Genomic DNA, 12,750 nt, shown 5'->3' with positions numbered 1-12,750 from the left:
CCCACCCGACAGGGGAGCCCCGGACAGGTTACTACGTGCACAGGCTTCCACTCCAATGCCTGGGGCTTTGCCAAGGACTGTGGTGTCATCATTGAGTTTCGGTATAGGTCACTGGCTACATAAAGGCAAACAGAAAGATCTGGAATTCCGTGCTTCCCAACTTCTAGCATCTGGAGATTGAAAAAAAGTTGTAAAGATACTTTATTTAAAAAATGTGGAATTCAGAAACAGTTTTTTTATTTACTTTCTTTCTAATTTGATTAGAGATGTAACATATGAGTACCATAAAAAGTTAGACATTACAGGGACGCCTAGGTGGCTCAGTCAGTTAAGCTTCCAATCTTGATTTCCACTCACAGGCTCAGGGTTCATGGGTTCGAGCCCTGTGTTGGGCTCTTTGCTGACAAAGTGAAGGCTGCTTGGGAGTCTCTCTCTCCCTCTCTCCCTGCTCCCCCACCAAAATAAAAATAAACATTAAAAAAAAAAAATTAGACATTACAGAAATGAAGTGTTGCCTCCCAGAGAGAACCCCTGGAATTAATCATTATTTATTGGTAGAATCAGAAGTATTGTTTAATAAATCGCTATTTTATTTATTTTTTGTTGTTAAATTTTTTTAATGTTTATTTTTGAGAGAGAGAGAGACAGAGCACAAGCAGGGGAGGGGCAGAGAGAGAGAGGGAGACACAGAATCTGAAGCAGGTTCCAGGCTCTGAGCTGTTAACACAGATCCCGATGCGGGGCTCAAACCCACGAACCACAAGATCACTACCCAGGTCGAAGGTGGAGTCAACTGACTGAGCTCCCCAGGTGTCCCATTAAATCGCTATTTTAATAGCTACAGTAGTGCCATGCACTTGGAAAATGTCATACACATACGTGTAAGACATTAGTTATGAGATGCTTTATGAGAATGCTCAGTGGAAGTGGGGTTTTGCAGACACCTTGAAATAACTCAGAAGCCCCCAGGAGCGACTAGTCTAGACTTTTTGGACCCGATGCAGAAATGTATTTTAAACTGTGAGTGAGCTCCCATCTGCTCTCCGGGTAAGGTAACCCAGGGCAGAGGATACTCCATCTCGGACTCAGGAGCTGAGCACACCATGCAGCCTGCCCTCTCTAGGAAGGGCCTGGGTTCCCACAGACTTCTGGCTCCCCACGGAGCATGCGTGGAGCCCAGCACACAGCAGCCAGCCCTGCCCAGCGGAGCAGCTGAGAGCTGCCTCCTCCACAGCTAGTGGAATCTTTCCCAGGCACTAAGATCAGTCTCCCTGGTGCCCTGGGTGCCCCTGCTTCCCATGAGCCTCACCTCCAGCCAGCCAAAGGAAGTGAGACCCAGGGAGAGTGTCTCCGGCTAAGGGAATAAGTTTTCAACTGATGGCCGCATGGCCTTGGACGGGTTCCATACTGTCTCATCTGTGCATCGCAGGATCGAGTTACTTGAACCATGACGTCCCTTTCAGCCATGGTGTTCTTGGTGGGTTGAAGCTGACACCTGCCTCACCAGCAATCTGAAGGTGCCCGTGTCTGGGGAGGTTTGCCATAGCCAACTTTTGCTGTGGGGAAAGTTGGAGAATGTTAGTGCACAGAATGCTGCCAGTTCTTGCGCACCGGCTCCACGAAATCCTTCATTTTATGGCCTTGACACAGTGCCATCGGGGGGAGATGCCACCATGGGCTGGCCCTTGATTTGTCCCTCAGTAGAGACATTGAACTGGCTGGAAGCATCTTGGGACTACAGTGAATCAAGGAGCCCATCTGGCCCAGGGACCATCTAGTATCTTGGAGCCCTTATTTGGGCCACTTGGATTTGGAATGCCCCACGCACACAGCAGCACCAGGCTTTCCCAGTCTCCTCTCCCGCCCCACGTAGAGACTTTGCCTGTCATGCTGATAGGAAAATATATTGAACGGTCTCTGCGACCCCTCTCTCTCCCTCCAGTACGCAGGGCTGCCAGGTCTGACCGGGCCAGTCCACATAAGCTGCCATTCAGCTGCCCCTGCCAGGGGACAGTTGGAAATGGACTCTCCTGAGCCTGGCCCATTAGGAGGCAGTGCCATGTGGTAGAGGAGGCCACTCTAGGCTCGGACTGCTCACATTCAAATTGTGAGCTCCACCCCTTCCCGATCGGGTAACCTCTGGGCCTGATCTGCAGGGTGGAGTCGGAGCAGCTGGGCTTGGCACTGCCTTCCTCCCACTGGCAGCTTAGGCCACAGCCATTGCTGGCCACTACGGCCCTGACTGCCCCCAGGGGAGTGAAAACAAGGCCTTGCTCCCTGGAGGACCATTTCAGCTAAGAAAGTGGTGCTGGCCTGCCAGGCATAGAGTCCCAGCACCCTGGCCCCATGTGGGAGCTGGAATGTCCTGCTGTGGAAAGGGACTCACTGTGGACCGAGGGCTCACCAGGTCAGGACGCAGAGGCAGAATCAGGCAGTTGCCATTCATTCCTCACAGCCTCCTGAGCTCCCACTCTGTTAAGGCCTTGGGGTGTAGGTAGGCTTCTGGAACTTCTCCAGCTTCTCAAGGAAAAGAGCTATAATAGCATGCTGGAAGGAGCCAGGTAGGAGGCCAGGAGGACAGGGGAAAGAAGGACTTGGCGATAAGAGAGTAAGTCCTGGTCATCAGCAGGAGGAGAGGGAGTTTCTAGGAAGTTTTCAGAGAAGAAAAGAAAATGCTCAGGAAGCCCTGGGATAGATTGCTAGCCCAACACCATAGTGCCGTGTTGTCCGTGGCAATAGCCAGAGTCACGGGGCCGCTGGGCACGTGCAGTGTGGCTAGTGTGAACAGAGGTGTGCTGTCAGGGTGAAATGCACGCTGGATTTCAAAGACTTAGAACACCAAAAAGAATATGAAGTATCCTATGAGTGATGTGTATATTGTTTTTTATGTTGGCTTCATGTTGAAATGATATTGTTGGGGTATGTTATATTCATTAAAATATGTCATTAAAATTTTACCTGGTTCTTTTTATTTTTGAGTATAGGACTCAAAAATGTAAAATTCCATATGTGGCTCACATTACGTTTCTATCAGACAGTGAGAGAGAAAGTGATGAAGAGATTGGGAGCTTGTGTTTGCCACCCTGAACTTGTCTGTCTGTGCCTTAGTTTCCCTGTCTGTCTTAGGCTAGCAAAGAACCTAGGTGTTTAGGTGTTGGCAAAAGACCCCAGAACTTCCATCCACATGACTACCGTGGAATTAGTGGCATCCCCACCCAGAGGCTCAGGACTGCTGGGCTCTGTCATCACACGCCCAGCCCGTCTGGCGACCCGAGGATAGAAGTACCCACTCTCACCCCTAAACGAGCACCGTGGGGAATCATCAAACCATATTAAACAGCAGTTCTGTTTAGCAGTTACAGAACTGAGAATGGGTCCCTTTAGGAATTCACATCAAATGAGCTTCAGAGAGGCTGCGGGCAAATTAGGAAAGCACTGGCATCAAGTTCCTGCTGCCAATGAATAATTGAGCAGCCTAGAAATGCCACGCGAGACCGTTTTCTACAGACAGGCAACTGAACTGCCTGACCTGGGTCCTCAGGACCCAGGTCCTTACTGGAGAAATATTCTTTGTTTGCCTGGTGAAAACTCTGTCTGCTCTTAAAGGGTGTTTTCAGGGCTTTCCCCTGGACTCGTTGGATCCATTGGTTTTGTCTTATCAACAAAGGGTTTGGACTGAATGCCCTGAGGATGCTGAACGGCTTTTCATCCCTGAGGTCTGCTGGGGCCCAACTTGGTGATCTCAAAGAGGTGTTCTCCAGTACAGGCTAGGCCAGTGCTGGGGAGGTGGGTAGGCAGCCAGCAGACTGGCCCTCTTCCACCAACTCCAGCCTTGGAGAAGGAGGGTTGAGGCCACGGGGTGAAACTAGCCTCCACCAGCCACGTGGAGGGGGTGTGCCGTCTGCCCGCTCCTGGCCACCGCACCCAGGAAAGTGCAGCATGTGGGTGGTTCTGACTGCGAAGCCAGAGTGGTGCTGCAGCTCAGCGGAAGGGGCTATAGCAAGCTTCAACTAAGCTCTCCTCCCGGTCTCACCCACAGCACGGACAGGGCCCCAGTCACCCTCCACCTTGACGGGATCGTGCAGGTCCTGAACTGCCACCTCAGCGACATGGCCATCGGGATGATGACCAGGATCGCTGTCCTGAAGTGGCTCTACCACCTCTATATCAAGACTCCCCGGAAGGTGAGTCCCTGGGCCTATCAGCCTGATAGGCCCTTCGAACCTGGGGGCTGCTTCTGGGTCTATCTCAGTTTTCTGGGGCCTCCCCATGCTTGGTAGGGTTCTGGTCACTGCAGTTCTAGAAAATCCCTGGCAAGCAGAGGAGTGAAAGATGCTTGAGGAGCACTGGGGGTGTGGGGGAGGTCCATGCAGTGCAGTGGGACCCTGTCCACACTGAGCTCAGTGGTGGAGCCAGGGTGGGGGAAGCTTACGGATTTCCCGGCTTCTCTGCTTTCCAGATGTTCCGGCACACAGACAGCCTCTTCCCCATCCTGCTTCAGACGTTGTCGGATGAATCTGATGAGGTAGGTCACCCCCTTCCTTCTGTCATGGCTGCCTAAGTCATTTGAGTGACGGATGGGATCTGGTAGCTGAGAGGTGCTTGTTTTGTTGTCCTCTTAAATCAGCACCCGAAAAGTCGCTCTCTTCTTACCTGGTAAGGTGCATCGCTTACAGGGAAAGCTGTGTTTAATGCTCTTGGCTTTGGGAACAAGGACGTCTTCTTCCAGCCCTTCTGAGGAGCACTGGGTCAGTGTATCAGCGAGGACATTGGCCTCAGGGGGAAACTGGCTCGGCTATAGAAGGGCAGGGCGGGTAGGGTGTGGTGGTGGGCAGCTCGGCTGGGTTGGGTCCCCAAAGCAAGATCTGGCCCCGCGTAGCTGCCTGACCACGAGCAAGTGGCTTGTCTGGTTCCTTCTCTGCTCAGTGGGGCAGTAATTTGGAAGATGCTAAGTGCTGGGCCAGGCAATGCTGGCCGCTCTGTGAGTTCTTGTTGTGTTCTATTCATTGCAGCCAGCCTCCATTCTGACCTCTGGATTGAAATTGGCCCTTTAAGATTTGCTTTGTGAGGGTCACCAAGAGCAGAAGGGAGAGGCTAGCCCAGAGAAAGGGAGAGACAGCTGGGCCCTGCGTCTCTTAGCCCTCTGGGGGGCGGCCCCCATCCCCACCCCATTATCGGCAGCGTTCCATCCTTTGCTGTCAGGCTAAGGTAATGCTTTTTCAAGACTCCCCTGCCTCCCAGCCTGGGGGCAGGATTGCTCGTGGGTGTTGCCATTGGCCAGGGTGACATCCCTTCCCTTCACCTATACCAGCTCTAGGCCGCCTGTCCGATGCTGGCAGGCTGTACCTTGACTGGTCCCTCTCCTTCCCTCTTCTGGGCTCTGGGCAGCTGTGGGCCTTAGGCAAAGCTGTGTGCCCCATGAGGCAGTGGGCACGTGAATCCACAAATCTGCCCATTGGGAATATGGGAGTGGACAAGAGCTGGGGGCCAGGGGAGAAGGAGAGCGACATTGCTTACAACCTCCTATGCGTGAGGCGCCTGAGCCTAGTACCAGGCTGTGTGTGGCCTAGGATAGTTTTCCTGCAGCCTGAGTTTGCTTTCTTGAACCTGAGCTGAAAAGAGATCAGATGGGCTGGTACCTGCCTCTGCATTTCCAGAAGCTTCCAAAACAGATGGTCTGGGAATCTGCCCTTGACCCCTCCTGCTTGCCTCGTTCACATGCACACGTGCCCTCTCTTTCCCTTTCCTTCAGCACCCACTTCGGCAGGGGGCCCAGGAGGACGTGGCCCGGTTCTGCCTGAGTTGGGGGTGACTAAGGGCACTTGGCACAGCCCTCGTTTCAATACAAAAAGAAAGAGAACTTTCTGATTGGTTCCTTCCCTAGGACTTCGCTGGAAGCAGCTGAGTCTTCAGTCCTTTAAATTGAGTTGTTTAATCCCATCCAGCTCTCTCTGCTTGTGATTGGTTTTTGTGTGCGTATGCGTTTACAGGGAGCCGGCGGAGATGCAGTCCATTAAACAGCTCTGTTCAGGTTGCGGCTGTGGAAACTCGATTTGCTGAAGTGCCAAATGTTGTCAGAGCTTTGGGGCACATCTTGTGGGCCTCTGCTGGGAAAGGATTGCAGCTGCTCTTGGGGACAGTTGTGGGGCTGGAGGGGGGCTGTTGTCGTAACAGGAGCCGAGACTCCCTGCCTTCCTCTCTCTAGTGGAGGGAGTTGGGGACCAGGATAATCAGTGGTGAGTCCTGATTCTGCCCTATCCTGGTTCTTCACCAGATCACATTCCTAAGTGTCCCCTGACCAGTCTCTTTGGCAACCTTGAGGGCATACTGTGTCCTTGGCATTGGAAATACAGCCACAGACAACACAAAGTCCCCCTTTTCCTGGAGCTTCCTTTCTAGGATATCTAGAAATCTCTGTGGTAGGTTTTCCCAGTATTTCCAAACACAGCCCTGAACTCAAATCGGAGCTCTCTGGGGTGTAAGACCCTGAAAGCCCATTCAGTCAAATCAGACCACAGCCAGACTGGTGGGGAGAGGCGCCTTCCTATTGACGGCTTCACAGAGCCTCCTTCGAACTTAGCCACGTTACGTCCAGCCCGGGGCCTCAAGGCACAGGTTTGCCCATCGTCTTGGGTTCTTCATTTTGCAGTTGAGAATACCCAGACTGAAGGAGGTAAAATAACTCACACTCAGCTAGAGAGTGATGAGGCCAAACTCAAAACCAGATCTGTTTGACTCCAAAGCCCCTTTTCTTAATCGCTTAACCATCATACCTGTGTTCCACCAAGTGTGGTCCCAGCTACCCACATCAGAACCAGACAGGACATGGGGAGCTTGTGTGTAGTTGTATTGTCATCCCCATTTCTGGCCACCTTCTCCTGTTCCACAGGTTCTTGAGAAAGTTCTCAATGTGCTGTGGAGAGGGGTGGATATCTGTAAAAGCTTCAGCCTCCAGACCCTTTGTCCCATTTTCTTACTGATTTGTAGAAGCTCTTTGTATATTGGGGACATTCAGTTTGTCATCTGTGTTGCGAATATTTTTCTCTCCCAGTATAATTGTGATAAACTCACATTCTCCTCACCTTCGGTGAGAGCCACTGGCCTCAAGGAACAGAGTGTACCTGGGTGTTACTGATGCAAGAGCTGGGTGCAGGGAGGGTCAGAGTCTCAGAGACCTAGCCCTGCCCCACCACCATGTTCCATAGTCCCATTGGCCTGTGGCCTTGCTGGGTGTCTCACCTGCCATTGCTTCTCAGTTCTACTCCAACGCTAACTTGGTAGTCCATGCCCTTCCGGCATCCTCACTTGTGTCTGCTTTTCCATGACTCAGGATAAGTGGCTGTTTCCTCAGTACCAGTGCAAGTGCCTGGTCCTTGCACCTTTTGTCTGAAGATCCCTTTGGTCAGAAGGAACTTGCAGGTGTCAAATTAATATTCTTGGCACCAGAGTAGCAATCCCCCCATTAGCTAGAGATCCAGTTACATGTTTTTAAGTGAAAATGCGACCCTGATTTCAACAGTGTGGAATGTAGGGTGCATGCCCTTCAGAGAGCCCTGCTGGACGCCGTTAGGGAGGTGGGCGTGCTTCTTCTGCCCAGAAGATGCCAGTTGCCGGCTGCCTCCTAAGCCTGCAGCTGCCTGAGTGAGCTCCACCCATGAGTACCAGAGGACAATAGCTCCTCCTCTCAATGTCCCTGAAGGTGTGGCTGGTCCAGGAGGGGCCTCAGGACCACCCTGATTCCCCATCCCAGCCCCAAGCACACTACTTCCCAGCCTGCGTTCAGAATCCTCAGGGTGTAATGGGTATGTGTTATACATCTGTCCAAACCCTTAGAATAGACAGCACCAGGAGCAAGTCCTAAGGTAAACTATGGACTTTGAGTGACATCGATGTGTTGACGCAGGTTCACGGATTGTGATAAATGTACCGCTGTGGTGGGGAATGTCCATTTGGTGGAGGTTGTGTTGGGGTGAGGGCAGGGGTATATGGGAAATCTCTGTACCTTCTGCTCAATATTACCATGGACCTAGAACTTTGTAAAAAATAAAATCTACTTAGAACAAAAACACACAGCTTTAAAAAAGAAATCTCAGTCTTAGAAGAGAGGAAGGGTGGCTGGTAGTACCCCTGAGAGAACATAGCACCCCAGACAACTGGCCGCCAGACCTGAGCTTGGCTTCTGGCTCTCACCCTCTTCACCAGGGACCTTAGAGTCTCTGGCCTGCAAAATGGGGCACGTGATGTCCACACTTGCCTTGTAGAGTGTTGTTGAACGAGACAGCGTAAACCTCCCTACCAGATCCTGGCCTGTTGTAACTCTGTTTGTCATTACAAGTGCTTTAGCCAGAAATTATCATTTCACTGCCTTGAACTCTCCCACCCAGAAGCAGGGTTTTTCCCCGTTTCCATAAGTCATTTTGCAAAGCCTCCGGGCCTTTTTTGTAGGGCTTCTTCATTAAGAAGTGTATTTTCAGTATTTTAAGTTTCATTGTGATAAATTGAGTGGCATCCCTTTCCAGTAACATTTTCCCCCCAGGTGATATTGCAGCCTGCACTGGCTTAGGGATCAGGCGGTCCAAGAGTGTGGCCCTGGCTCACCACTTCATAGCTGGTTAACACTGAGCTTGAGCAGATGACCTGGCCTCCCTGAACCCCAGTTTGCTTATCCAAAAACCAAGAATAATTGTAGAAGCACCCTTCCAGGTTTGGATTCCCAGGATGAAATGAGGTCATGGGTGTAGAATACCCAACACATGTGAACACGTGGTAAATTTTAGCTCCTGATGCTGGTAATCATTTCTATACAAAAATGGTAAAGATACAGGTGGAAATAGGGAAGATAGGCTCTGTTTTTTCTCCATATCCTTCCTGCCCCCGCTTCAGCAGCAAAAGCCAGAACAGAAGCTGGTTTCTGTCCTCTGTTTCCCTGCCTGTCTTTAGGACCACACAGGCCCTGTGCAGATGGCCAAGTGGGTGGGCCTCACTGGGGGCTCTGGAGCTCGATGTTCGTCTTGAGGTCATAGAAAAACCAAGGGGAAGGCAATGGGCAGTGACACCGACGCCCCTTTCTATACCTTCTCCCTTTCCCACCCCCCTCCCTCAGCAACCCCTGCACCCCTGAGGTGGAGCTGTCTGCCCAAGTCAGTGGGCTCTGTTCCCAGCATCACAGGTGGAAGGGAGGAGCTGGCTGCCTGGCTCCAGGGAAGAGAGGAGAAACGGCATCATCGGCAGAGGGCCTGCCTTGGGACTTCCGGCTGCCACAGCCTCTTTCGGAAGCAGGCCTCAGAGTCCATGGAGATCCAGAAGGGCACACCCCACTGGGGCCTCTGGAGGCACCTTCCCTGGAGTCTTCCCACCTCTTGGAGCTGAGGTGTCCTTAACACTTAAGAGCAGAGGTTATCAACCCAGGAGAGATACCCCCATCTGCTCCCCTGGGCTCAGAGTAACTATGAAGAGAAATTGCTGAGGGGAGTTAATGGCTCGTGTGATGTGGCTGACATAAAAACAGAAAAAAAAGAATGAGAATCACCTTTCTCAAAAACTTGGAAGGTAGGACTGTGAGGATGTTGTTCCTGGCAATGGCAGTTTCTTGCTCAGGAGCCCATTCACCTCGTGAGGCATGTGGCCATGTCTTAGGAGGCTGGGGTAGCAGGGATGGTTATAAGGATTGATTTGGGGACATCTCACAAACGTACACAGGAGAGCTGTGATGTACTGCGGTCCAGGGCTGCTAGGGCCTTCCCTGTCCTCAACCCCATAGCACATCCTAGGAGTGTCCACACCCATGGGGCAGGGAGCCCTAGGGCTGCTCTAGGCTTTGCTGCATCCTGAGGGGATGGGGGCCATCAGCTTTTCTGTTTGAGTCAATCCACCACACGTCCAGGTGTTCATTGCCTCACCAGCTGCAGGCTCACTGGGGAACAGACACGCCGGCTTTGAGGGATGATTAGCCTTAGGGGAGATGGGAGAGGATTTCATTTGTTTGCATGGTCCAGGTCCCAGGAGAAATGGAGCAGGAGAACTGAAGAGGTTCTCAGGTCTCAAAAGAGAGAGCTCACTGGGGCTGAGCTAAGTTGACCGATAGGGAGACAGGTCACGGCTCGCATGAGAGCTGAGTGGGTAGCTCTGGGGTTGTCCTGCAGCAAGGCCGCGGGTGCCGCCACTCCTGACTGTCACGGAGCCCTGTCCCTGGAGCAGAGTAGAGTGAGGCTGCCCTTGGCCTCCTCTGTCCCAGGGGCAGTGGCCCTGTCATCCCATCCTGTCCCTTCTGCATCCCTCATCCCATGTGGTCCCTGTAAATGCTTCCTCAGCCTTTTCTTTCCCAGGGACTCTTGTCACTTTGGTCTGGTGGGTTGGCCAGCTGGGCCCAAGGGCTCATTACCACTTTAAAGGGATTTAGTTAGTGACAACAGGGCCTTCCATGTCAGGGTCTCACCCAGACGGAGGCCCCAGACTGAGAGCATCCCCATGGGTTCCTCTTCTTACAGTCCCAAGTGACCAGGGCTGTGTTCTTCTGTCCCGACGCAAGGGTGCTGCTAGTAAAATTGGCCATCTCTGTGTCTGCCACAGAAATGGGGACTTCTGCTTCATTGGAGCCCCTTCATCTGAGGGCAGCTCAGAGAGGTGATGACGGCCCATCCAGTACCCCCCGCCACTGGCTGCCTTCAGAATCCACAGTGGGTACTGGGCTCAGACCCCTCCCACATCTGTGGGAGGAGACTGGGAGCAGGAGAGGGCAGAAGGCTGAGTTCATGGGTCATATGTGCTGTTCAGAGTACATTGTTTCTCTTCTCCTGACAAGTTTGCCTGGCGCTCTTGGAGTTGTTTTCATTATACCAGTTTTGACTTAAGAGGACCTCCAAGGGCAAGGAAGATAACTTCTCCAAGGTCATACCACCAGGAGCCAGACGTTGGATCCATCTGATTCTGGAACATCCAAAAGCACATAAGGGCTGACCTCACTGCAGGATAGGGGTCCTCCCAGGATGGAGGCACTGCTTCATTGAGGCCGCCCCCCCTCCTCTCATCAGTTCTGAGTGCACCTTCTCTCTGAGCATTGAACCTTGACCTGCCCCGTTGGGCCACTCACCCTCCCAGGGCATATGCAGAAGGAGTGGGGCTGGTAGCCGGCAGAGAGCAGTGTAGGAAGGGGCCCGGGGAGCAACAAGAGGGTGGCCTCTGCCCCACGCTGCCCTGCTCTCTGTGGGACCCGGCAAGTCCACGACACCCCTTCACCTCCTGTTTTCTGCCATCAGACACAGTTGGCCTGGTCTGTGTTCGTCCCATCCAGCTCTGATGCTGTGTGGTCCTGACCCTGCTCCCTGGAATACTAAAATGGCCTGCTCAGAGTAGACCGTCTTCCATAAGAATGGGGTTTGTTCCTCTTCCTGAGATCCCTGCCTCAGTGTTTGTTTCAGCCCAGTTCTCATTCCATCCACTCTCCAAAACAAACAAAAACAACTCCTTCACCCCCTCCTCTGTCCCCAAGATTCCTTTACAGTCAGGTCACGCCATCAGGTCAGACACAAGCCAGGAAAACGAGGGGCACAATGTTGGGGGCCCAGAACTCTTGCCGAGAGTCCCCCACCCACACCCGGGGAGGTCAGCTGGGGCCCTTGCCTGCTGTAGCTCCCCTGGAGGCCATGCCGAGGACACAGGCACTTGTCCACATGGCTGTCCCTGCGGCTGATGCTGCAGCCTCCTTTGGGGGCTCCTGAGAGTGAGAGGAGGGAGGGCCAAGCAGGGAGAAGGCAGCAGGGGAAGAGCCCTGGATTCCACTCACAGTCTCCAGGGACAGCCAACCAGGACCCACCGCCCAGACGAGGCACCAGTGGTCAACACCAGAAGTCCTGGGAGGATCTGGTCTTCGGATAGGAGTCCTGGCAGCAAATCATTGCCAGGGAGGAGAGAGGACTGGCATAGTGACGGTTCCTACTGCGCCTGGTGAGGAGGCCTTGGGTAAAGGGGCACCCAGACAACCACAGCTGGCCTGGCAGCATTCCACTCTTGGGAAGGCGGCTGTGGGTGCTCAGAGAGTCTTTAGTATTTTTCTCTGGATTTCTTCCCCTGATGTGCAGATGAGGACCCAAAACTGGCACAGTATCAGGTTGACATGGGTGGGGCTGGGGGCTTGCTGCCTGGTACACCTAGGCTCCTGGTGAAGGCAGATGTTGGACTGGGAAGGTTGGTTTCCCCAGTGAAAGGTCCAGCAGTATAGGAGAGAGTCCACCAAGGGCAGCCAGTTGGGGACTGCCTTCCGCTGCGATAGGATTGGGAGCTCTTGCTAAGCCAAGCTGCAGAGTTGAGTGGCCTGCAGGGGTGAGCACACTGCCTGGCCCTGGGCCTGACTGACTACCCTCAGCCCATCTCCCCTTGAACTCAGGAAGTGATCAGTAATCTTACCTAGAAAGGCTAAAGTCCAATAACCCAGACATTAGCCCCACAGTGAGCCCATCCAGACAAGAGCTGCTGTCAGAATCCTCTGGAGCCTTTTAAAAATCCAGCTGCTTAGGCCTCAGCCTGGACCCCCTGAATTGTGCTCTCAGTTTGGGCCTCATTGCCTGGGTTCTGGTATTTTCCATTCACTTGCTGCCGCCAGACCCTGCGCTGGATGGACATCTTTGGGCATGACCTTAGCGTATCTCCATAGCAAACCTTCCAGGGTAGGTTCTGTTGTGTCCCCCACTTCACTGAAGTGGAAACTGAGACTCAGAGAAGTGAAGTAACTTGGTCAAGACCTCGGCTTCCTGA

At 52.9% G+C, this 12,750-nt stretch overlaps 1 protein-coding gene across 2 annotated transcripts in view; it reads left to right on the top strand.

The window, feature by feature from the left end:
• VAC14 (VAC14 component of PIKFYVE complex) overlaps positions 1–12,750 on the top strand; it is a 101,827-nt gene that overhangs the window by 27,107 nt on the left and 61,970 nt on the right. For both annotated transcript variants that reach the window (XM_027076175.2, XM_027076174.2), the window contains exons 11-12: positions 4,040–4,184; positions 4,460–4,525. In XM_027076175.2, coding sequence (XP_026931976.1) covers positions 4,040–4,184; positions 4,460–4,525 — 211 coding nt within the window. The remainder of the gene's footprint in view (positions 1–4,039; positions 4,185–4,459; positions 4,526–12,750) is intronic.

Source organism: Acinonyx jubatus, chromosome E2 (assembly GCF_027475565.1).
Source record: "Acinonyx jubatus isolate Ajub_Pintada_27869175 chromosome E2, VMU_Ajub_asm_v1.0, whole genome shotgun sequence".
In the NCBI taxonomy this organism is placed as follows: Eukaryota; Metazoa; Chordata; class Mammalia; order Carnivora; family Felidae; genus Acinonyx; species Acinonyx jubatus.
Note: the sequence above shows the minus strand (reverse complement) of the source record. Positions and strands in the feature narration are given on the sequence as shown.